General features: G+C 41.9%; 1 protein-coding gene across 2 annotated transcripts in view; it reads right to left on the reverse strand.

Moving 5' to 3' along the window:
* The window catches only part of tle5 (TLE family member 5, transcriptional modulator), a 57,472-nt gene that overhangs the window by 14,555 nt on the left and 16,686 nt on the right, over positions 1-26,231 (reverse strand). For both annotated transcript variants that reach the window (XM_026157999.1, XM_026157998.1), the window contains exons 2-3: positions 14,744-14,832; positions 7,817-7,880 (exon numbers count right to left, since the gene is read on the reverse strand). In XM_026157999.1, coding sequence (XP_026013784.1) covers positions 7,817-7,880; positions 14,744-14,832 — 153 coding nt within the window. The remainder of the gene's footprint in view (positions 1-7,816; positions 7,881-14,743; positions 14,833-26,231) is intronic.

The raw sequence follows: 26,231 nt of genomic DNA on the forward strand, positions 1-26,231 counted from the left end.
GGAGAAGAAGAAGAAGAAAAAGCTATAAAAACACAGGCACCGAACTGTTGCCAGAAAAATTGTCTGTGCAGGAGCTCCATGCTAACAATTTATCATGCTCAACTGACTGCATGTGACAAATCACGTTTGAAGCTAATGTGCATTTTGATTGCACCACAATCGGAAATCGCACAAAAATTCTGTTTCTCAGCTGGAACACTCGAAGCATCTTCAGTTTGCTTCGTTGCTTTTTTCCACCAAAAGCAACGAATGCTAATATGATCATAAAAAACATTATACGGGCCTTCTTAAATCCAAGAGATGATTCCCGAAAGGCATCATTACACTGCAGATTAATAAGAACAAGAATTCACATGGGTACAGTAATCTTGAAACACTGCGGAAGACTTTATTCGCCTTTTCATTTTTGCCTTTGTTTTTAAGTAAACAGCTTAATAACAACCTCCAATGTTCTTTGTTCGATGTTATTTGATGTAAAATGATGAGCTGCTGAAACCGAAGCTACGACGGCACATAAAAATAAACCGATCAACTGATTTGCATAATTAATCTGCCAGTTTGTCATTTTATCCTCCTTCTCATGTACACGCCAGCTCCCTCATACAAATGAAATTTGCATGTATGAACTGCCAGAGAATATAAACAGTTGCTTAATTTAAAGGGCGTACTGAAGTTCTGTTTGTCGCTTACAGCTGTTTGTGTGCAGGATGAGTTTCATTAATCTCTGCAATCATCACACAGCAGCAGGATCCACATGTGTGCGCACGTGGAACAAGAGACGCTGCCTCATTTATTATTTAGAATTATTAATTATCCAGACAAGTCGATGTGATCGGTAACAGTCCCTTTACTTACTTCTACACTTCAGACATGTTCACACACACACACATGCAAAGAGAAGACACAAAGAGGAAGAGAGACTGCGAGAGAAAAGGAGAGACAGAAGAGAAACGGCTTCTGTTGTGTGTCTGTGTGTGTGTGTGTGTTCAGTGTTAATGAGAGGGCCACCTTCTAGGCGTCAACCCTGTTAATCACCCACTCTGTCTGCAGGGGGACTGGCTCTGTCACTGGAAAACAAACAACACACAGATCTCTCACTCACACACACATTTTTGTCTCTCGCTTGTTGTCACTCACACACAAACACACACGCACATATGCACGCACACACAGTTGTTTGTGTTCAATTTCACACTGGCTCTCTCTTGTAAGTGAATGCACGTGCACGCACGCACATGCACGCGCACTAAAACATAGCTCCGTAGCTGCTTGTGCCCACGCGGAAGCTCCCTAAAGTAATTACAGCGCTGGGGAAATGGAGGTGCTGCCGCTGGCTGGGGGAGTGGGGCAACCTGATATGCTATTAGAGGAGGAGTGGGGAGGTCGTAGTGGGGATACAAGACTCGGCCTGCCACTGATGGAGTGGAAGTGCGATTGAAAGTGCGCGTATGTGTGTGCGTGGCTGACTGTGTGTGCGTTCGAGTCAGAGTGGGCGAAGGAGGCTGTTTTGGCAATACTGCATTCACAATTCAATTTTACAGGTTTTATTTCAGCTGAATGTGAAGATGGCTGCACAATTACATCAGCATGTATCCAATAAGGGCTGTGCACATATTAAAAAAGACAAATGGTAAGCAAATGGTAACAAACGTGTAATTTATCTCAGTTAATCCAATACAGCGGATCTACAGAGGGGTGATAAAGTGAAGGAAATATCTCAACGCTTGACCTCTACAAACGAGGAGATCCAGTAATTATTTTGGGGCAGGTGTCCCCTTGCAGGAAAGAGCAACTGCAAATCAATACAAATCCCTTCTGAGGCATCACCTTTATCCTATAATGAAAATTTTCCATACTGATGGGAGTGGTGTCTTGGCAAGTGATGCCAATTCTTCATCAACTCTTTCCCCATAAAAACCTTTTTTCCAAGGGTTGCTCCAGTAAGCTATACAGGCAGAGATCACTCTCACTAACTAACTTTTGATGCACAACCAGTTATTTTGATATAAAGCAGTCATGGGGGAAAGAGTTAAAAAGGTAAAGAATGCTTTAAATAATTAAGAAAATGTGATTCTTTTGGAAAAGCATGATTACTTCCCTCCAGTAGAGATCCAGAGGCTTGTGAAATAAATGCCAAGACACTCCAAAGCTGTTCTGGCAGCACGTGGTAGTCCCACTCCTCACTAAAGCCGTTTTCACATAAAAACTCTGAAACTTTTGGCAGAATCAGGTCAGGGCATCATCTGCTCTCCTTTCTCACATGTATCGATGGTGCAGCGGTTAGCACTGTCACCTCAGAGTAAGACGATCCTGTGTGAAGTTTGCGTGTAAACCCTGTATGTGCTTCCTCTCAAAGACATCCATGTTAGCTTGACTGCTTTCTTGCATTTGTGCAGAACAATCCTGTGTAAGAGTGATGTGAAAAACTAGTTTAGAGTTTATTGGCTGGACTATTGTAATTCATTATTATCAGGTTGTCCTAAAACATCCTTAAGAAACCTCCAGTTCATTTAAAATGCTGAAGCGAGAGTACTGGCAGGGACTAGGAAGAAGGAGCATATTTCTCCCATATTGGATTTTCTTCATTGTTAAATCCAAAGTCAAATTTTAAATTCTTCTCCTCACATTTTGGATAATCAGTCCCCATCTTATCTTAAAGACCTCATAGTGCCATATCACCCCAATATAGCACTTCAGTCTCAGCCTGCTGGTTTACTTGTGGTTTTGAGGGTACTTATAAGTAGAATGGGAGCCTTCAACTTTCATCACATTTCCTATGATGGCTTATTTCTTCTAAACACACCTCTTATAAATATGTGTTGCACACCACTTTGTATTTAAAGGTGGCTGTCCCTGCCTGAGCTCGCTGGAGGTTTCTTCCATTAAAAGGGTGTTTTTCCTTCCCACTGTCACCAAGTGTCAGCTGATTGTTGGGGTTTTCTCTCTATTGCTGTAGGATCTTTACCTTACAATATGAAACACCTTGAGACGACTTCTGATTTTGCCCTCTCTAAATTAAATTAAACTGAACTGAAATTAAACGTGGCTGCCAGTCTAAAGCACAGCTGGCGAAAGTGATCCATGTTCTCACTTCTGGAAATGAGGCTGCTGCCTGAGTGAAGTGCAGGAAAATGGCACAGATCGGATTTAATCTATAGGGAGAACACATATAATATTGATTAATTTAGATGCAGCAAAGAAGGAGCTGAGGTGGAATTGAATGTGTGAGATGATCAGCTGGGATTGCAGATAAGTTGGCCTACCTGCTAGCCTCAATACTGTGGCTTTTTTAAAACTGTCACAGATCTCTAGACAACATTTTATTTCTTCTTTTAAATCTGTAACAGGGTTGGACGCAAACTATTTATTTATTTGCTGGCTGCCTTTTTTTTTTTTTTTTTTAAATGTTGTTTTATTTCCCAGACCCAATTACATGTTTATAAAACAACTGGTGCGTTCACTGTTATATATGGTTTTAAACTGCTCAGATTCAAGCAGATTGCACTTTTATGCCCCTCACATTTTATATATGAAGCTTGAGTTTCAAATAAAAATGAAAGACCTTGTAACGAAGAATCAGAACTCCTCAGCAGACTCTGGAAACACTGCAAAGTGCTACTTGTCTGGCATTTTCTCTTAAAAGTGTCCATGTTTCATTCAGCTGCGCATTTCCTGTCTCACTGTTTTCCAGCACGATAGCTATAAGATGCAGGCTGAAGAAAAAGCTGCCTCATATTCTCCTCCTCACTAAAGTTAGACATGTGAGGTTAAGCAGGATTTACGCTCTGTCTGAATTGCATGTCTGATGGTCAGATAGCGTTAGAAACCCCTTTCACCCGCATCCTTCCTGACATTTGATAGTGGGTGACACACACACACACACACACACACACACACACACACACACACACACACACACACACACACACACACACACTCTATCTTTAATGTTCTAAAGCCGACATTCACACCCGCTTCATGCCTTGCAGAGGTGAGAGAGAGAAGCCAGGGATCTTACTCAACTATTTGTTCTATTTTTCCAATGTTTCCCTGGAAAGTCTTATCCCAGTTTTTACATAGTATCACATAACATCACTGCAAAGTTTTAAATGGGGCTTATTTTGCAAAATCAATGCTTCCATGGCTTTTGCAAAATAATTACACCTACCAATAGGGCTGTTTGATATAAACATAAACATTTTATGCTATTGTTTGTTTCGTGGTGTCGCAAAATTCATTGTTTACTGCAATATTTTTTCATTGTTTTGGTCACTGTAGTGTTTATATTAATTTCTTAAAGTTCTCTCTTTCTCTTATATTTAATATAACCACACTACGGACGGACAAGCGCCTGTTTTTATGCGTTGTGGTTAGCAACAACGACGGTAACAGCATCGCGTGTCCGCTTGTTTATGTTCCACATAAACCTTTCACAATAAAGCTCAAGATCCTATTGAGACTTTTCAAAATAAACTAAATCACGTGAAAGAGCAGATTATTTATGGATGAGAATTAAAAAAGAGCCGCCAGGTGCTAAAAAATAAACCTTAGACTCAAACGTTAGAACAGGCTTTCCCCCGCAGCACGCTGTGTAATAAATACTCACAAAGAAAACGGCGGCTGTTACAACTTATGTCTAAAAATCTATCGTTTCATGCATCAGTTAAAACACTCGACTCCAGCTACATGACGCGCAGCTGGAAACACTTCCCGCAAGTCGAGCTGCCCGAGATTCACAGAATTTACAGAAAATGTTAAAATTTTGTGATTTATATCATTATCAGGACGATAGAATTCTTATATCGGGATATGAGATTTTGGTCATATCGCACAGCCCTACCTACCAAATAGAGAAAAGATCATTCCCCTCTTGTAACATCAAAATGGGGAAAAGCACCACCTATTACCAAATCTAAGCAAACCAATTTATCAGTTTTGTTTTGGCCAATTTTAGCAGCTTCACCTGAGTAACTTGTTGGCGTCTTCACACGATCCAAAGGCAGGAATGTTAAGTTTCCTGTTGATTCTTGATTCGCCACATGTAAGATAGGGAAGTTCATGTGGTTGCAAACCATCCAGAGTGAACCTTGCCTTTTGACCAGTGTCTGCTGGGACTGGCTCCAGCCCAGTTTTCCCTCCTGGCTGCAGTATTGTTCTGAACGATAGATGCATCAAGTCAGAAGAAGTAGAAGATGTGGAAATGGGAAGCAAAGTTTGCTTCAGAACGTCTGACATCTCTTGATGTGTAATCTGGGAATCTCTGAGCTCCTGCACTGATATATCATTGAAACTGCAGTAAAGACCAACCCACTCGAGTATCCTGAATCAGTGTGTTTCTGTTTTAAGATTTAAGATGTCCAAAGTGCAGCTATCACATTAGAAAAAATGAAAGACAGAAAGCTAAACTTTCTGCTAGCTTTCCTTTCTTGTAGCACCAGTGTTCCCTTGTGCTTATATTCAACATATAAGAAACATATGATCTGGTCTTCTTAACAAATGTAAGAAGCACTCAGTTAATCAATTTTGTGCAGAAGAGTCAAATATACACTCTGATACTATTATATTGCAGACAGAATCTGATAAAGAAAGTCTAGCTTAACAATGGAAGCTGATAACCACTGCTGTGATACCCATTTTCTTAAACTAGAGTTTTAGGGGTTTTCAAGCCTGGCTATGTAATGTAATGTAGCACCAAGCTGCTAACTTGTACCAAAGCTGACTGTTGTTAAGCAAGAAAGGTTCAGTAACTTCAGTAAAAGCAGGAACAACCATCTGTTTAGAAATAGACACAATGCTGGGACATTAAAGACTTACATTATCTTGTTAAAACTTGGTACAATATAGGACTTTGAAGTGGTCCTAAGAGATAATGATCTGTCCCTTAGTCATTTAAAAGCAGGACCACAACATTTAAGGGGATAGAAACTACACAGAACACTCAAACTGAGCTTTGCCTCCATCAGCCTTTGAATTACCCATTGCATGTATGCAGCCTTGTCTGGTTTCTGTCTTTTAAAGTGTCCCTTAAATTGATTTAGCACATGCATCACAGAGTCACTGAGTGAACTGGAGGCAAAGGAGCACTCTTAAAAAGAAAAAAAGAGATGCTTTGGTTAACGTTGCCAAAAAACAGAGCAGCTGAAAGTTGTATATCACTTTGTAGTGCCTCACAAGCTGATCAGAAAAATACCAAACCCTAATGAAAACTTTGTGCTGATAATATCAGCCTGCAGGCTACTAAACAGTCTGTAGAACATTTTTCTGACTATAAAAGTCATCATGTCCCTTATTAATTTGTGCAGCTGCGTTTCTTCAAAACATTTAAATGCTTAAATCAACTATTACCTATAATCTGGATAAATCACTGCAATTACACAAAGAAAAAACACACAAATCAGAATTTGATGGATTCTGCAACACACTTTAGTAAGAGTTTCCATTTATTTCTGAAATTCGTGGCATCGGTTTTTCATTAAATCTGTTTTACACGACTGTGCTCTTGTTTCAGTGGGTGTGTGCTTATGTGCACAAGGACGACAATGCCCGAGTGTGTGTGTGTGTGTGTGTGTGTGTGTGTGTGTGTGTGTGTGTGTGTGTGTGTGTGTGAGAAACTGTGTGTACACATGTCTGCCTGAAAGATACACAGAGGAATTGTGTGTTTGTATGTGTCTGCTGCCCTGCTGATGGTGGAGAGAGCAGTGCGGCAGCGCAGATGAGATGAGATTAAAGCCAGTCAGAGGATCAATTAGAGGCAAAACATCAGACGGCTACACAGCTACGGCCAGCAACAATGAGATTAGCCCCGAGGTGGAGCAGAGAGCAGGCAACCACATCTGTGTGTGCATGTTTGTGTGTGGATGTGAATGTGTGGACAGAGACAGAGAGATGGGGGGGAAAAAAGAGGAAATGAAGGGGGCTGGGGGAGGCGAGTAACACATACATTAACTACAGAAGCAAAAGGGAACAAAGCATGAAAAATTCTGGTTTATTTCAGTTCAGGTTTTGTTTTTAGGGAACATGATACCATCATTTCAATCATGTTACGTGTTGAGATTTCAAGTCTAACGGGGCTACAATCAACACCAGTCAGCAACTGGATTTGATTGCACTGCGCACTTTAGGGTTTCACCAACATGTCCTTCAAACTGAACTAAAAGAAAATGTTTTTTCCAGATATGATATCCTAATTTGAAGGATGGCGTTATCTGTCTGTGCCAAAATTGTGCAAATCACGGCTGGAAAAAATTACATTTTACGATCCATTAGCACGGCAAAAGTTTTGTTTGCTCACTTAGTCCAATCTCCTCCTGCTGCAGGCTTCGCGGCTCTGTAATAACATCACCCAACTTCCTTCTTTGTTCGCTGACAGACAACAGCCTTTGTTCCAGCAAACACTAAAGGGACATGTCGCTTGATCATTAAGGCATGCTTTTTCAGGGCATTTGCTGAAACAACTGATGCCGTCCGTTTTCTTCGAAGAAGAATCTAATTAAGGGAGTTGTTAGACTGTTTAGATGAGTTTGGAAAATTAATAATGTAACTGTCAGATTCCCAAACAAAGGAAACATTTTTCAAGAGAAGCACAACGACGGCGTCACTTCTTTGCTAACTGAAATCATTTGCAAGCAATTTTAAGAAAATCTATGAAAATGACTTGCTGTGCAAAAGGGAAGATGATGAAGGGTATGGAGGAGGTAGAGTGAAAATACAAAGAAGTTGCACAACAACAAAAATCTACATTAGTTAAAAACAGTGAAAAGATGGCATTTTGTGTCAACCATCAGCTCTGATGCGCAGCACACACAGCTTAACTCACCATGATATAATGGCGCTGCATCTCTGACTTCTCACTGGCCAACTTGTCACACTCGAGCTTCAAACTGGAGAGAGAGGGAGGGGAGAGGAGGACAGAGTCAGACCTTGTTATTCAGCTCGACAGTCTTCCTTCTAAAAGTGCTGACACCAGGTGACTTCTACCCCCCTTCATCATCATTACCTCCACTTTCACCGGCAGCACTGTCATCACTTTCATCATTGCTTCAACCGCCACCATCATCATCAGCAGCAGCAGCAGCACCACCTCCGTTCTCATCATCCCCCGCCACCATTTTCATCTATATCATCGCTGCCAACTGCATCATCATCATTAGCACCATCATCATCATCATCCTCGCCTTTATTAGGTCAGTGGCAGCGTGTTCGCCACACCTGACATGTGTCGATTGACAGGAGGAGGTCAAACTCCCTCTGAACTCCAGAGACGAGCCGAGCCAAAATGTCTGCTCACTAAATCAAAGAAGAGGCAGCGAAGCAAAAAGTCTAAATATAGTGTTGACGCGTTCTCTGCGACCCTTTCCCTGCGACAGCCATTAGCTGTAATCATGTCAGCGTTGATGTCACGCGAGGCGACAGGACAAAGGAGGATGCATCAACAAGTCAGCCTGATTGTCAAATAAAAACGACAGAGGTGGAAAAAAAAGAGCCCCTCTGTGATTTTGATTGAAGCAGCCTTTTATAGCGTGTCAGTCACAGGCGGAATCATCCGATGTGAAGCGTGGGTAAGACTCATCAAAATATGCAGACACACATGCTAGATAGGTTCAGATTTAGGATAAGTCTGTAACCTGTTTGATGGTGTGTGTATATTTATGCAGGGTTGTTCTTCGCAGCTGTCTGCAGGAATGACAGCTCGATTATAGCGAGCGATGGCTCAGTCTTTGTCGCTGTTAGTCTTAACTGGCAGACTGAACACCGTGTTACACACAGGCAATAATGTAAGCTTACTCATACACACAGAATTGTGCTGCTTTTTCTATACTTACTGTAGCTACTGCAGTGTAGACTGCAGCTAGAGCCTCCACCCTTGCCCTGACTTTAAATACAAAAACCACAATATAATGAAAAAGTATTCAAGACTGGTTTGTGATAGGATGCCACCACAAATCCAGTCAAGAAATTTCCATGGTACTAAATATTCTACAGTCAGCCGTTAGAGGTATTATAACAAAGTGAATGCGACTGGGAATGACAGCAACTCAGACATGAAGTGGAAGGTCCATGTAAAGTTACAGAGCGGGGTCAGCAGATGTTGGGCACAGCACAGTGCACAGTGCACGCCAACTTTCTGGAGAGTCAATCGCTACAGACCTCTAAACTTTACGCGGCCTTCAGATTAGCTCAAGAACAGTTCGCAGGGAGTTTCATGGAACGGATTTCCACAGCAGCTGAGGGAATTATGGAAGGGGTTGTATTTCAGGAGGTGGGCTCAACCCCTTAATTAATAAAAGGAACTCTTAATGCTTCAGCATCCCAAGACATTTTGGACAATTTCATGCTTCCAACTTCGTGGGAACAGTTTGGGGATGCCCCTTTATTGTTCCAACGTGGCTGCAGACGAGCGCACAAGGCAAGATCCATGAAGACATGGTTGAGCGAGTTTGGCTTGGAAGAACTTGACTGATCTTCACAGAGTACGAAACCTGATTTGGATGATTTAGAGCAGAGACTGTGAGCCAGGCCTTCTCGCCCAACATTAGTGTCTGACCTCATAAATGCGTTACTGGAAGAATGGTTAAAAAAAAGAAAAGAAATTCCCATAAACGCAATTCTAAACCTTGTGGAAAGCCTTCCCAGAAGAGCAGAAGCTGTTATAGTTCCAAAGGGTGGGCTGACATCATATTAAATCCTATGGATTAAAAAACGGGATGTCACTGAAGTTCATATGCGTGAAAGCAGAAAAGTGAATGCTTTTGGCAATAGAAAAAGCAAGTTTTCACAGTACTATGCAGGGCTGTGAACTCCTTACTGCTTCTATAGGAAGTAGGAGGTTAAGTAGCAGCCAGGTGCTGCTAATCAAAATAAATTTATTAACTCATCAACCAAGAGCTACATCTCAGTCTCCAGAGTCCTCAGATTGAATTTCATGACTGCACAATTGTAAAAAGACTAAACAAATAAGGCTTGATGACAAGGCAAGGAAAGCCACAAACTCAGTGGATGAAACAGGTGCTGAGAAGCTTTCTCAATTCTATGGAATTCACCCAAAGTCCAAGACTCCAAGGATCTTCCAGAAAAAAAACCCAGAAGAGGGAACAAAGATTCATGTCTATACCACTATCCAGGACGTGTGGAGCAGTCATGAATAGTAAGATGCCCTCCTAGAGTGAACTGCAAGGATTGCTGCTAAGCAGTGAGAGTGCCTCAGGCAGCAGAAGACAGAGGTGTTAAGGAAAGGCGAATAAGACCAATGCTGATCCATCCACCATTGGCAGACAGAAGAAAAAACGTGCACCAAAAAAACATCCTACCAGTAGGTACAATTTACAAAAGGCCAGGGTGAACAAAAACAAACACATTGTTCAGATAAAAGCAGCACTGGAAGAGGCCCCTTCAGTCTAGTTCATTAAACACAACCACAATTGCGGAAAAAAACTGCTGACTTGACTCTTATCCAGATGACAATCGTGAATCCCACAGCCACAGAAGGTCATTACTGAAAAGTGGATTTAAGCATGTTAATGGAGAGCTGACTAGAAAGGAAAAGCAAAGCAGAAAAAGAAACAAGGACGGCTGCAACCTTGAGTGGACTGTGAAGGAAAGTTGATTCAAGAACTTGTAAGAGTTTCACAAGGAGTACCTGAGGCGGGTGTCATTGCATCATCAGCCACCACCCACAGAAATGTTCAGGAAAGGAACTTCAACTAGTACATTTCTAATATCAAGCCACTCCTGAACCAGATGCAATGTTGCAAGTTCTTATCTGGGCTAAGGAGAAAAGGAACTGGACAGATCCAATGTATCATTTCATTGGAAATCAAGGTCATAAGGAATAGAAAAAGAGTGCAGAGGCACAGAAAGTAAGGTTGGATTTTGATGTCCAGTGTGATGTTTCCACAGTCTGTGAAAATTTAAGATGCCATGTCATCTGCTGGTGATTGGCTCACTGTGTTTTATCAAATCCAAAGTCAATACAGCCATCTACTAGGAGATTTCAAAGCACTTTATCCTTCCATGTGTTGGCAAACGTTATGAAGATGCTGCTTTTCTTTTTCAGCAGACCTTAGCAACTGCATCCATGCCAAAACATTTGCTGAACATATTATTAATGGTCAGCAAACATTATTTTGCAGAGGTTTGTGATTGGCTAGCCATGTCCGCTGACCTGAAGCACATTGAAAATCCATTGTCAAGAGGAAAACTAGAAACAATTGATCCAAGAATACAGATGAGATGAAGGCTACTATCAAAGCTTCTATAAAAGTTTGGCAGTGCCACAAGCTGACCACCTCCACGCCAAGCCGCATTAATGCAATAATTTGCAGTAAAGGACCCCCAAGTACTGAGTGTATAAGTGAAATTGAACATTATTCAACTGGATTTCTCATTTTCATGAGCTATAAGAACATAATCATCAAAACTAAAACGTTAAAAAAAAAATATTAAAGTTTACCTTCTGGAATGAAAATTTTTATTTAGTTTTTTTCGCACAATTGTAACTGATGATGGGATATCTGTGTTTGTAAGTAGATAGAAACATCCTCTTCTGTCTTATCTCAGCTCTCACGGTGCTCTCACAGCAGCTGTTCCTAATGTAAACGCTAACAGCCAAACAGTTTACCTTTTTCCCCCCGCTCTGTCTCCTGTGTTTCCTTTTCTGTCTCCCTTCCTTTTATATGTGTATTTTCTGTCACTCTGAACTCTGTTAACAACTCTGTAACCCTGTTACTTCCTGCTTTTTTGTTAATAAGTCACCTTGTGTGTCTTGTGTGCTGGTTTGCCTTACTGTGTTAGCATTTTCCCCTCGTCTGCTCTGCCCTCATTAGATTCACCTGAGTCTTCTTTCCCAATTAGTCTTCTCTGTGTATTTATAGATGGTCTCTTCCTCCTTTACTTGTCAGTTCATCTGAGTTGCTTGGCTGTTTTCCTGTCTGGGTTACTGCCTCTGTCTTTCTCCACGTCTCTGTGTTGTTCTGAAGTTTTAGCTTCTCCTTTTGGCTACTTCTTCGTTCTTCCATTTATTACCTTTAGTTTGACATTTGTCATGCCTGAGGTTTCCTTTTTTTAAAAAAAAATCCAACCAGCCTCCCAGTATCAGCTTTGAGGTCTTCATATCAGTAACATTTTTAATGCCCTTTATTTTTATTATTTATTTGCCATAATATTTAAACTCATGTAATGATTGGTTCTTGCTGCTGAAAACAAGGATGTCATCTTCGTGCATGACAATGTTTCTCAAGAATCCACACGTGTATAAAACAAGTAAACAGTGACCCGCTTTAAAAGAAAATCCACTCTGCAGCAATAACACTCAACATTTATCGTATCAACCATCCAACTCTTTTTATCGATACGAAGAAATTGAGAACAGTTGCAGCCAAAATGCAACCAAGCAAAATAAAGATGTGCACTTGTTGGCTGCTCCAAGCTAAGGATATCTGGTTATGACTGCTCACACCTTGGTAAGCAACAGATGTCCAACCTGATAACACTGACATGTGTGAAGGGTTTTTTTTCTTTGGGCTGGTGATTTTAATCCTTAATCCTGTTTTCGTACGAGCAGCCTCCACTCGCCCAAAATGTTCCCCTTCCCACTTACATAAAACCCTTAGCACCATCCCTGTGTACATGCGTAGGCTGTATGGTGGGTTGTCATGACAACAGGCGTCCCCGCTGCCAGCCTACCTGGGATTGGCTCCGTGCCTCCTCTGATTGGTGCTCAGCAGCCCCCGGGCCTGCGCCACTGTTCTCAAACGACACTTTGATGGAGTTTTATTGCCGATTCTTCCGCCTCTAAATCGCTCCTGCTGTCATCTTTATTTTGATTTATGTATTCCCTGATCTATTTATGCATGTGAACGAGGGGAGGGGAGAAGAGACGGGGGAAGGAGGGTGGGCTGTCGGGTGGGAAGAAGAAGACAGCGACAGCTACAATGCTCGGTACTATACCCGGGGGAACGCCTGCGGTACATTTGCCTTTTAAAGTCTTCAGCAACAGACACACGCAGCTCAGCAGAATACTACAAAGCCTCGTCTATGGCTCCCAAGCCCCCCCACCCAATCCTAGCTCCCCTCCTGAGTCAATAGGAACTGTATGCATGTTCTGTATGCTCAGACAAAAAAGGCATTCTTTCAACTGCGCCGTGACTCTCTGAAGGGGGTTAAATGGTGCTGCTCACTGTTGTGGGAATTACAAAAACCAAAGTCGAGGAAAAAGACGCACAGGGCATTACTGCAGCTTTAGAATCCCCTACAAACAAAAGCGATCAGACCAGAGCAAGGATTTTACACACAATGTGTTACTCTTTCATCTGCCTTTGCCTGTGTCTGTAACCGGCTGAGGCAAGCCTCTGGAAGGTTCTGGGAGTACAGGTACAGAGGAACAAACCAACCTCCTCAGGAAGGAAGACAGGCTTCAAAGACTCCACTCGCACAAAGAGTGGATTTCTTGATGCAGACCCCGTGGCATCCCTCCTCTTTACAACAGCTATCAAACAGATCAGTGAAGGTCGGAATTTGGAAGCACCTCAGACTTCTGGAGCTGTAGCGGTATTTAAGCAGTAAAGGAAGATCAATAGCCGAGGGTAAACGAGATTGATTTAGGTATGAGTCAATAAAGGCTTCCTTAGTGTGCAGTATGGCAATAGAGCTGAGATACTACTGAAACAAAGGCACACATCTCCATTTTTTTCTTACCACAGAACAGTTCTCTTCGAGTTCACACTGTGCTTGGCTGCAAACATTCATCTTAAAAGTCTAATGATTTTTATTTAAATTCTTGAAGGTATCCTGCAAACAATGATACCATTTGTTGTTTTTTTAAAGTGAAAATACAGACTTAACCCTGGCACTGTTATCATATTTTGTTAATTCTTTGTATTCATCCATCCATCCATTCGCTTCCGCTTATCCTTTTCAGGGTCGCGGGGGGCGCTGGAGCCTATCCCAGCTGTCATGGGGCGAGAGGCGGGGTACACCCTGGACAGGTCGCCAGTCTGTCGCAGGGCCAACACACACAGGGACAGACAACCATTCGCACTCACATTCACTCGCACATTCACACCTAGTGGCAATTTGGATTATCCAATTAACCTATCCCCACAAGCTGCATGTCTTTGGACGGTGGGAGGAAGCCGGAGTACCCGGAGAGAACCCACGCAAACACGGGGAGAACATGCAAACTCCACACAGAAAGACCCCGGCCTGATGGTGGAATTGAACTCAAGACTCTCTTCTTTGTATTCGATTAAATTTAATTAAGAGGACGTGAACCATCAGCAAACCCTCTGTTTGCTACTTCTTTACAATTCCTATAAAATTAATTATCACTATTATTATCTGAATTTATTTAATATTAAGACAGTAAATGTTGTCTGAATATGCTCACAAATATAAACTACTTCGCTGTCCCTGAGTTTTAGCTAGCTGTAGAGTCAGGCAGTTTCCAAGTGTTACTGTTAGTGATTATTGATGTAAAACAAAGTGTTTAAAAAAAGAAAAAAGGACATACATCCGCATTAAAAGCCATTCTGACCAAGAAATGGTAGGTTTTTGTTGCCACAACACAGCTCAGTTTATGTTTAACATACCGGCTACTGGTACACAAACACAGTATGTTCAATAAACAGAAATCCTGAAAATACACATGTACAGCCTGGGGATATATTCCTTATTAAAAAGAGCTGCACTTAACAGGCTGTCATATGTACAGCTTTTCAATTTTGTTTGCATGCAGCAGTGTTTTCACCTGTGGTATTGTGCTTGAAGAAACTGGAACTCATCCTTGATCCTGTCACAGGAATCAGAGGTCGTGAATTTCAGCTGCTGCGATGAGGCCTGCAAAAACATAGAGAGAAAAACGTTAGAGAAGAGCTACTGAGAACCATGTTGAAAGAGGAAACAAAAAAAGCAGGATAGGTGAGTGAAGGCAAGAGAAGCAAGAGACCAACGTGGAGAAATAATTAAAAACACGAACATGAAATCAAACAGTTTTCAATTTGCCACAGTCCAACGAGCAAAGCATTACGAAGAAATTGGTTGCCAAGCATGTTTCCAAGTGCGACGGGCCAAATGAAAACACCCGAAACTGTGTGCATGCTCAAAAACAGAAACATCTAAACTTAACGTTCCTGCCAGCTTTTTAAACCCCTGCAAACGAACTGTTCTCTTACACACCCGCACACAAACCTGACCCACACAGAGATATAATTAGCCATAAATAGATTAAAACACACCCCTACTTAACCTTCAATAGACATAACCCAGACTCAGTCTGTCCTTGGTTTGGCACACACTGCTTCTTTACAGTGCTGAAGCAACCTTATGAGTTATTAGCCAGGGCCGTGATGAAAAACAGCCATGCTGTGAGCCATAACATCCTATTGTTTGATGATGCATGAGGTACAATGGTAATACAAAGTGGGTAATGATTATCTTAACATTCCTTTTTGTTATTCCAGCATTCACTTTGAGTGACAGTGAGTAAACATTTAGGCCTGCTTCTTGTATAACTAATGATACTTTTATGAAGATACTTTATAAAAGTATCTTTATGGGGAATTTAAATTCCAATGCTGACGTTATGTGTCTCTCTGCCACACTGTAACAGTACTTGCAGTGTTTGGAAATCCCAACAACAGCTGCTTCAAGGCACTTTATATTGTAAGGTAAAGACCCTACAATAAGACAAAAGAGAAAACTCCAGAAATCATATGAACCCCTATGAGCAAACAGTTTGGCGACATGGGAAAGGAAAAACTCCCTTTTAACAGGAAGAAACCTCCAGCAGAACCAGGCTAAAGGAGTGGCAGCCATCTTCCATGACCGGTTCGGGGTGAGTGGATGAAGACAGGACAAAGATATGCTATGGAAGAGTGCCAGAGATAATAATAGCAAATAATAATTAAATGCAGAGCGGTGTATAAACACATTGCGAGTGAAAAAGGTTACTGAAGAAGAAACACTCCATGCTGGACACTCACTGGACTGCCCCAGGACCCTAGATCTATTGCTGCTGGTTCCTACTCTTGAAAGTAGAGTGGGTGCCTGTCTCCAGAATCCAAACCGAAAGCTGGTTCCACAGAAGAGGGGCCTGAGAGGTGAAGGCTCTGTACAATAACCTCAGTTTTATCTGAAGTTAGAATCAGAAAATTTGAGGTCATCCAGGTCTTTATGTCTTTAAGACATTCTTGCCGTTTAACTACTTGGTGTGTTATCGGGCTTCATGGATAAAGCTGGGTGTCATCAGCATAGCAGTGAAAATGTATGCTATGCCTTCTGATGATACTGCCTAAGGGAAGCATGTATAATGTAAACAGAATTTGTCCTAACATGGAACCCTGTGGAACTCCATAATTAACCGTAGTGTGTGAAGAGGACTCTCCATTTACATGAACAAATTGGAGTCTGTTAGATAGACATGATATAAACCACTGTAGCACAGTACTTTTAATAACTACAGCGTGCTCTAATCGCTGTAATAAAATGTGATGATCAACAGTACTGAAAGCTGCACTGAGATCTAGCAGGACAAGCACATAGACGAGTCCGCTGTCAGAGGCAGTAAGAAGATCATTCGTAACCTTCACTAAAAGGTGTTTCAGCCAAGACAGCAAGTACTGTTATGAATAACTACAGAGACTATGTTGTAACTTACCCATATGCTAACAAAACAGGTATGACATAGTAGGGCACAGACACAGGATTTCTGAGAATTTCCCCTGTGCTGTCTTGGAAAGAGGATATTGGAAGCGGATACTTTGAGTGCTGTGGGCAGGGTTTCCATGGGGCAGGCTTGCTCCGACGTGTACTTTGGATGCTCAGTGATGTTGGGATCTGTGCCTTTAACTCTCCTCAAGTCATTCCTGAGGATTCTGGCTGGAAGCGCTGTCTTGTGGGTGCTTCCTTGGTTTCCAAAAACGTTTAAGATGGGTGGTATGTTTCAAGGTAAAAATCACATTAAATTCCACTACTCAGGGTTTCCCTTCAGATGACTTCATTTGAATTTGCTTCAGTCGCTGTTTTTTTATGTTGTAGCCAAAGTCATGTTAAATTAGCATACATAAAATAACACAATGACACTGTCTGTTTGGAGCTAATTTGGAGAATCACCTGACAAGGTTGTTTTTTCACCACATTAATACAAAAAAATAACAGATTTGGTTATGGTGACGAGGACCATTATTTGTGTTTCACTGTTGTCTTTTTTAAGATTCATTTCTGGCATTCTGCCTTTATTGATAGGAAAGCACCGAAAGCAGACAGGAAAGCAGGGAGGGGGGAATGACACACAGGAAATGGTCTGAGGCAGATTCAAACCCAAGCTCCTGCAGCAGCCTTCAGCATAAGCAGTGTCAGCTCATCTCTGAGATATTTTGCCGCCACTGATGCCTTTAAAAAGAATCTTAAAAGTTCATTTCTTGGGAGGCAAAGGTTACATGGGTTGATAATCGTCTTTTAACAGTGAAACAGATAAAAGACAGTAAGGCTACCTATTTAAAAGTTTGTGTTACTTTAAAGTGGTTTAACTCAAAGCCATGTTTTAATGCCCAGAGTGGCCTGTGCATTCACAATTAACCTGCCACACAGAAAAAACAAAAAACAAAAAACAGAGCGTTTTAGATATACTGTGATTCAAATGACAACCATGTCATGTCAAAGACACATTGGGATTTTTAGCAAACAACATCTTTTGCCTAGCCTGGATGTTGCCATTAGCCCTTATTGTAATTCTCTCCACACTACATTCCCCGGGCAGCAGTGGATGCACTGGTTGTGTGTTGGAGCACAGAGAGCATCAAACCCAAATAGGGACAAAATCTCATTATTTCTCAGCAGGCTGCATAATGGGTCATGTGGGGGGGGAGAAAAAAAAAGAAAAAAAGAGACATTTTCCACACTGCGATCGAGCAGTTACAAAAAACCATCAGAATTCTGATTGCCGCACTTACGGGAAGCTAGCCCGACATTGTTAGGAATGACCTGTCGCTTTGTACCCCGCTCACCACGACATGCCGCTCAGTCTCATTTTTAACTGCAAATAGCCTCCTCTGCATTCATAGAACAATAGACTGAGACTATACGAAGCAACAAGATAGCTTCAGGTTGTAAGAGCAGATCTATTTGATTCACAGGATAAAGTTTTTTTGTTTCTCTTTTTTTGTTAATGGCTCGGTAGCGAGTACTCTACCATGGTTTTAAGTAGGGAAGGCATTCTTTCAGGGTAACAACATTTGGTATCCTGTACATGCATGAAATGCGTTTCGTACTATGGCCGCAAAACATTTGGAAATTCAGAAGCGCTAAGGTCGGAAGAGGCACAGGCACTTAAGACTTTTATTTAGAAAAACATAAAACGTGCAGTCCTGTAAAACTCTGACAGTGACCTCGGCCATTACACATCCAAATGGTACGAGAAGCCCTGACATTATAATTCTGCCTACAGACACAAAAAAAACCCCAATCCCAAACAAACCAGTCTGCTGCTTGGAGACAGAGGCTTCGACTGTAAAGAAGAATAACCTTTTCCATTATCTCTCTAGCCAGTACGGCATGGACCAAGCTCAGCAAACAAGAGCTCAGCTATATGGGCCTGTGCCACACAGAGCCTGTGTCAACACAAGGCACTTGGCTAGAGGCAGCCGTGAAGCTCACACTGCACTGTGTGTCCATGCTTGTGTGTCTATGTACAGGTTGCCCCCTGTGCCAGAGGGCAGAGCTGTTGCTCAAGATCCGATTTCCTCAATGTGAACTGTAATATGCAAGCGTTTAACATGCCAAAGAGTCAGCTGCCCCAGGTAGCTGAAGAAGAGAAAAGAAGTGGAGGCAGGAGGAGGAAAAATAAGAAACAGAAAAAGCAAGAAAAGGAGCAAGAACTTTCTAAGGCTACGTCCACACTAATGCGTTTTCAAACGAAAACGCGTCGTTTTCTCTCCGTTTTGGCCTCCCGTTCACACTGAGACGACGTTTTCCTCAAGGAAAAAAATGCAGCGTTTTGGAAACGCTCTCAAAAACGCATTCATTTCAAAATGGAGCTGCCCCGTCGCAGTGTGGACGCTCGAAAACACAGACTTTCTAAAACAATGCCGCATTTTAGTCATGTGACCAATTAAACAAAGCTAGTTGAGTGCATTATAAAGCAGTTGTTATGATTGCTCTCAATTTTGACAGCCCTAAAAAAAAAAAAAAAGATTAATATCAGTTTGTACATGCTCCAGATAGCTTTTCTTCAAATCCTTTAATTCTCACTCGCTTTCGCGCATGCGCAGGACTGGAACGTAAGCGTTTTCGGTCGTTTCAATGTGGATGCACGCCTCTGTGAAAACGACTTCAAATCTATCCGGGCTAATGTGGACATAGCCTAACAAACACACCATAAAACCAAACACCAAGACTCACAAGGGCCAGATTAGGGCTTTTATGGCAATAACAGCTTTTCTGTCTCACCTTCCCATCACTATCTTGTGAAACAGGTGAGAAATGTTGGATGCAACAGCAAAAGATTCACATTCTATAACAGCCTACCAGCATGAAATAAAAAATAAAAAAAATCAGCTTTTGGCTGCCATAGTTATAACATGTCAATTAATAAACTAAACTGGATAAAGAAACAGCGATGATAGATCTGCGTGACGTATCAGGCAAGATAATGAAAATGTCACATTAAAAAAGTCATTTTTAGTTTAGTACATCACACACAGCACACTGAAGTCGCTGAGGACAAGTGGCTCAGTTTCACCAAAAATGACAAACAAACAGTGTCTGACAAATATTGCTCCTCCACATTTACAGCAGCCACAGCCTGAATGACAACATCTGCAGCCTGCACGAACCTGACGCTTACTAACTTATCTACTTTGACTCCAAATCACTGATGACATTTTCACATCTGATTGATAACTCTGCTTCTTGAGTAATTATTCTACACTCTCTACTTTCAGCTTGATATTTTTCATTTTATTTCATTTATTTGTGCAGCAATGGCAACACTGTCATTTACCCCAGTGCATCATATGACCCTAAGGGAAAGAGATTTGACTATATTACTTGCAGCGCTGGGTGTAAATATTGTAATCACATTACCTTTTTCAGTAATGCATTACTGTACTAAATTCAGTAATTAATTTTCAGTTACAATTATTAGTAAATTTAGTTACTAATTAGTTAAATGCATTGCAAAGTCTCTTCAGTTTCTCCAGAAATGTAAAAAAAAAAAACGTCAATCAGCTTATTTCAGTTCATGTGCCTGCAGGAGGAAAAAGGTGGCGTGATCTAAAGCCTTTAAGGCGGGGAGATATAGACTTTACTTTTATTTGTATTGCATAAAAGGACATGGTGATGGTGAAATGCAAACTGTGTCGTATGTAGGAAGGTCGATAGACTGAGTGGTTGGCAGCTGTCAACAAGTGGCTGCATAAGCCAATATAGCTTTAAAAGAAAAAAAATGCTTCACAGTTTTAAATATATTTTAAAACTCTACAGCAAAATCAAACCCTTTTTCTGATAAGACATCCAGCAAAGTACAAGAGCTATGAGCACAGTTCTCACAGTGCTAGTGAGAGATTTTTACCACTCTACAACCAGAGTATGTAGGGCTATCCGAGCGCCATGAAACATACATTGTTAACCATGTTTATTATCTCTTTCTCTGTCAGTGACTAAAACAAGGTGCTCTATGGGGACCTGAGAGCACACAACAGATGGATGCCCATAATGTTAATGAAATACTGCCGTAATATTGTGACACATGCCATCTGCGGTGACAAAAAAAAAGGTGCTTGCATGCTGCGTGAAGTGGATGTGTTTGTCCAAGAGAGAGCTGGGCTAATGCATGTGTGTGTGTGCGCGTGCGTGTGTATCATTTTGTTTGTGTTGCAGAGTGATAGCCTAGACAGCGTAAACGGTTGAGAGGATGTGTGTGTGCACATCTGTGTGTGGGGTGTGATAAGCCTCTATATATGGTGCTTGGCTGCCAGAGGAACAAATATTCACTGCCATGAATCATACACAAGGATAAAACAGCCCACACACACACAAATTTGCATAATACACACACACACACACACACGTGCGCACAGCACCTAAATGTAGGACAATCTCTAATTTGATTCTGCCCTGCTCCTTTGAGACGTAATTAAAGCATTAAAAAGCTTTGTGCGCTGGTGAGGCAATTGAGACAGTCTTCAGCGAATAAATGGGATTCATCGTTTCAGGAAATTGCTGCCCCACCTCCATCCCCCACCCACCAACCCTAAGCACACTCATCGCCCACCCCCGCCCCTCCCCACGCACCCACCCTTCCTGGCCTCATCATCTGGTCCAATCCATGTGAAGTCTACTGTGAACCATAATGTCTATTTTAAATAAGAATCAGGCAAAGGCCGTTTCTGCTCCACGGATCAGTCGACAAAAGCGATGGCAAAGGATGGAGATTACAGAGGGCACTCAGCTTTACGCACACACACATAGATCACACTACAGTGATTAGACACACCAACAATACAAGAATACAGTGGAGCATTTAGACACACCAACAGAGCCGAGACAGCAGCATGTATCCACACACACACACACACACACACACACACACACACACACACACACACACAATAACAGCAGGATACATTGGAAAACATCCTCCTCAGTATAAATCCTGCCTGAGGGTAGCAGCAGTGTGGGGATTGTATTTCCTGGAGCACTGCCTAACTGTTTACATCTCAGCCGGAGTGTGTTTCTGTGTGTGTGTGTGTGTGTGTGTGTGTGTGTGTGTGTGTGTGTGTGTGTGTGTGTGTGTGTGTGTGTGTGTGTGTGTGTGTGTGTGTGTGCTGGGGGCAGGGATGAAACCTTGGCATTGTAATCACTCACTAATGACTGGATGTTATCTCACTCCCACTTTTAAATGAATGCAGAAGAGCCACACTGACGAACAGTTGGCCTATTTTTCAATGCCAGGATGTGTTTGCTCCATAGCAACAGTCTCAAGGATGCCATTTGAGCCATCCGGCTTTTCTGTCCATCACAGATTCCCACTGCCCATCTAAGTGTGGAGTATAGGCATATTATTATTCTTCAGGCGTGACGTTTTTTTCTACGTGACTGAAAAGAACAAGTGTTTCCATCTGATTTTTTTTTTCTGCTGAAAGCAAAAAATAAAGAGTATTCTTTTTTTAGCTGAGTCTGAATGAGATTATACATTTTATGGGTAATTTACTGCTGGCAGTATGCATGTGGGCGATGCCCCAGTTCAACTTACTTTCACACCAAGTACAAGTGCTTACATTTAGACATATCTTAATACCAAGGACTCAATAATAATAATGCAGATTTTCAACCATAAAAGTGAGAAGCACCCTAAAAATCCAGTGATAATGTACACCAAATACTCATCATGAATCTGAATCTGTAGGCTCTGTATGATTCTGAAACCAGCACATATACCTGCCATGTATTTTACTGACTTTATGCAACAGGAATAAGTAAAGACAAATAGATAATACACAGGAAATACAACAATAAAACTCAGTGCTTTTTTTAAAATACAAACACTTCATGACTATAAAACTGATATGCACCACCTGTGTACTACTCTCACACCTGCTACAGCCACGTTCACTGACTGCAGTAGAAATGCGGTGTTGGTGCATCCATTCTGTGCGCTGTCATGATTTAAAATCAATGGGAGATCTCCTCAAGAGCAAAGACGGTGACATAAGTATAACTTCCAGCTGGAAGAGTGTGTGGAGTCAAAGTCTGTAAACTTTCTGGCAGCTTTTATTAAATTTGATGATTTTATACAAGCAGTTTTTATGCACTAGTATTCACTGAAATTTAACTCAATTTAGATAGCATGTCAAACCTGTGTGTACAGCTGCTTTATAATGCTACAGTCACACCAGAGAAAGCAGCAGTCGGAGACCGCAGAACAACAAAAGTATTGCAACGGTGTGAAAAAATAATTTGCAAACGCACCGTCTTTGAAATAGCCGTTTCAAAGATGGAGTCAGTCTATGATTTAATGGGGAGAAGTTGGCAGTTAAGTGCAATCTGTTTGTGATTTTAAAAAAAATCTGCAAACCTGTGGCTTTCAACAGAGAAATTCACATTAACTACTTGCATTCGGAGTCCAGCCAGTAATGCACGGTAGAGCAGGGCGATATGACCAAAAATATTTATCACGATATACATTTGAAAATTTGCGATAACGATATAACTGATGATATAACTGACACTAGACAAAATACTTTACAACTACTCAACTTTATTAGTGCAAAGAAAATCATCAATGTATTTTCACTTAAACAAGCAGCTGTTTTATATGCATTAAAGTTATATAAAAAAAATTAACAGTGCAAATGCAAATTTCTCGCTGACAGTTTAACCAAAAGGCGTTTCCAGTGGAAACTGGCCGACATATCCTCAGCATAACCATGTATAATATCCACAAAACTTAAAAAGAGCTTATACACATACAATACGGTAATATTATGTTGAAGCACAGTGAGGCGCCTGACTACGATAGCCGTAATGCTCCAACAATCCATCAAGCGGTGCGGGTTCGTAGCAAAATCGTACTGAAACATTTGACAGATTTTCGAGCGCCGTGTACATAAAATCGTTTCGAGGTCAGTAAACACAACCAGAGTTCATACATAAGGCACACGGGATTATAAGGGGCACTGTCGATTTTCAGAAAAATCAAAGGATTGATTTTAAGTGTGCCGTATTTTCCAAAAAACACGGTAATAACGACGGCCCACTAGCATGCTCTACCAAAAATAGTGCTTTGTTGTGTATCTGACGGACGAAAGCCAAACCAGTTCCACACCACTGAAGTTGCAGCATTTTTACAAACCAGTTCTGGTTCATCTGTTTCATTTAACGATCCACTTTCGCCCTTCTCATTCTGCGTCGCCGCCATGTCCGTATGTAAACAAAGGCACTGTGCATGCGCGTTTTACCCATATTCTATCGCGATATTTCATTTTCTTATTGTTGCCCAACATTACACCAGTATTACCGTGAACGGTATGATATAGCCCAGCCCTAATGCACAGAACTGAAACAGAAAGTAAGAAAATCCTCCGCCTTTAGTGATGAAGTTGCTGCAGTATGCCGATTTAACTGCAAAAAACCTTGCTTTTACATAGGAATATAACAGGCTGACAGCCACCTGACCTTATGGCAAAGGCACACATCGCAGATGAGTTTCACTCATCGACTCAGACTGATTCCAACATGTGCTGTAAACAATGTCTGTCTGCATTTATAAATATACATGCAATCCATCGCCCATTTGTCTGAGCACGACTGCAGTCATTCCACTTTCAGCATCATCCCGTCTCTTTGTACTGGTGAAACGAACGCATGGTGTGTGCGTTTATTTGGGCAAACGTTTCAGCAAAAATCCATCCTGACATGATTCACAGAGCCTTTGAGGGCTTAAGCTTTTTGCTAATACACGAGCAGCAAACAAGATCACATCCTCCATCTAAGAATAGCTCCAACCAAACAATTCCATCTAAATATCCCGGATTAGTGTTTGGACTAAAGCATATGAGCCCAGTGATCTGAGAGAGGGACAGGGCTAACTGGCCCACATCCAAGCTCACCCCCAGCCAACTCTGTCTGGGCCAAAAGGAAGCCTCGCTATGTTAGCGGCTAAGTGTGTGTATGTGTATCAGAGAGGAGAGGCTGAGGAATAGGATTGTGTCTTCAGCCGCTCTGGACAGGGGCTTTAGAGCACGGGGAGAGCCTAATCCTGTTTCGGCCAGGAATTTGATTTTGATTATTATCTCTCACAAACCAAGCAGAGGCTTACCCCCATTTCTGCAGCATTATCCCCACAACACACAAGCACACATACACACACACCTCCCTCTTGCAGCCCAACAGATTTGACCTCGTTAAGACGCTTTAAAGGGGATTATTCTACTTTTATCACTTCGAGAGAAGTGCCCTTGCAAACATAGGCTTGGCATGTCTTACCTTCCCTCCCCATTCTGAACTATCTTGACCCCCCCTGGCAAGGCCAGCCAAGTACACAGTACAAACACATACAAACACGACAGTTATAGCACACTGCCCTGCAAACACAGATGCACCTGTGTACAAAAATATAGTACACTATACCCACACGCACGCAGGCTTGTACACAATAAGACCTAACATAAGGTGGGGGAGGCATAGTGTAACACACACACACACCACAGGAAAAGAGTGCAGAGATTGCAAAGCCAAGGGAAATGGGCAATTTGTCAAAAGTGGGGAAAGTGGTGAGGCCGACAGTACTGTGGGTTTGGAAACCATGGCTGAGATTAAAGCCAGACTCGCAGAAGGGGGGCTTTAAGATTACACCCAGTACGGCTGTGTAGATGATTGATGCCTGCTTGTAAAAACCAAGGTTATTACTTACAACAGCCAAAGGAGGAGAAAAAAAACAGGAACGAAGAAGGGAAGATTAGATAAGTTTGCAACAAGTTAACAATGAAAGGAGAAAGCTGGAGCTCTGACATTTGGGCAACACCGGGGGAACTCCAAAGTTCTTTGGCACATATTGTTTTCTATCAGAGTATTGTAATTTCAAGTGTATGCTGATGAGCTCTATTTGATTTCATGTTTACGCCAACAGCATGCAAATTAGTTTTTTATAGTAATGGGACCAGGACAGACTGAACAAGGGAGGTTCTCATTGCCCTGCTCTTGAATGAAAAGGCTGTTGGTGGGGATGTGGTAGCATATTGTTTCAGTCATGGCCTTACCGCTGTTAGGCACACAAACAGAACAGCTAATTCTCCTTTGCACATTGGCAGATCTGCGGGCTGTGGCCAGGCAGGGGCAATCAAGCCGCCTCCCGTCGAGCCGCTTTGTTCCAGCCCATCGCACCGTTCTGCTCTGGGGAAGGTTTACCCCACCCACCGCCACCCTCCTTTCTTCCCACCTCCCACACTCTCCTCCTAGGAAGCAACTGCTGAATACTGATGCAGTTCCTCACTACATCCCCCCAACATTAACTCCCACACGAGAAAACCACACACGCACTTTAAGAGGAACTTGCGAACATGCATGCAAAGACACACACGCACAAAGTCATTACCACATTTTTTTGTGTGGAAACGCACGCACGCACACACAATTTGTACACATGCTAAAAGAGAAGAATGTATACAGACAATAAAAGGACATCCCACGTCAACAAAGCCGTCTATTACTTGTGAATTTGTAACCTTGACATGCAGGCC

Source organism: Astatotilapia calliptera, chromosome 23, assembly GCF_900246225.1.
Source record: "Astatotilapia calliptera chromosome 23, fAstCal1.2, whole genome shotgun sequence".
In the NCBI taxonomy this organism is placed as follows: domain Eukaryota; kingdom Metazoa; phylum Chordata; class Actinopteri; order Cichliformes; family Cichlidae; genus Astatotilapia; species Astatotilapia calliptera.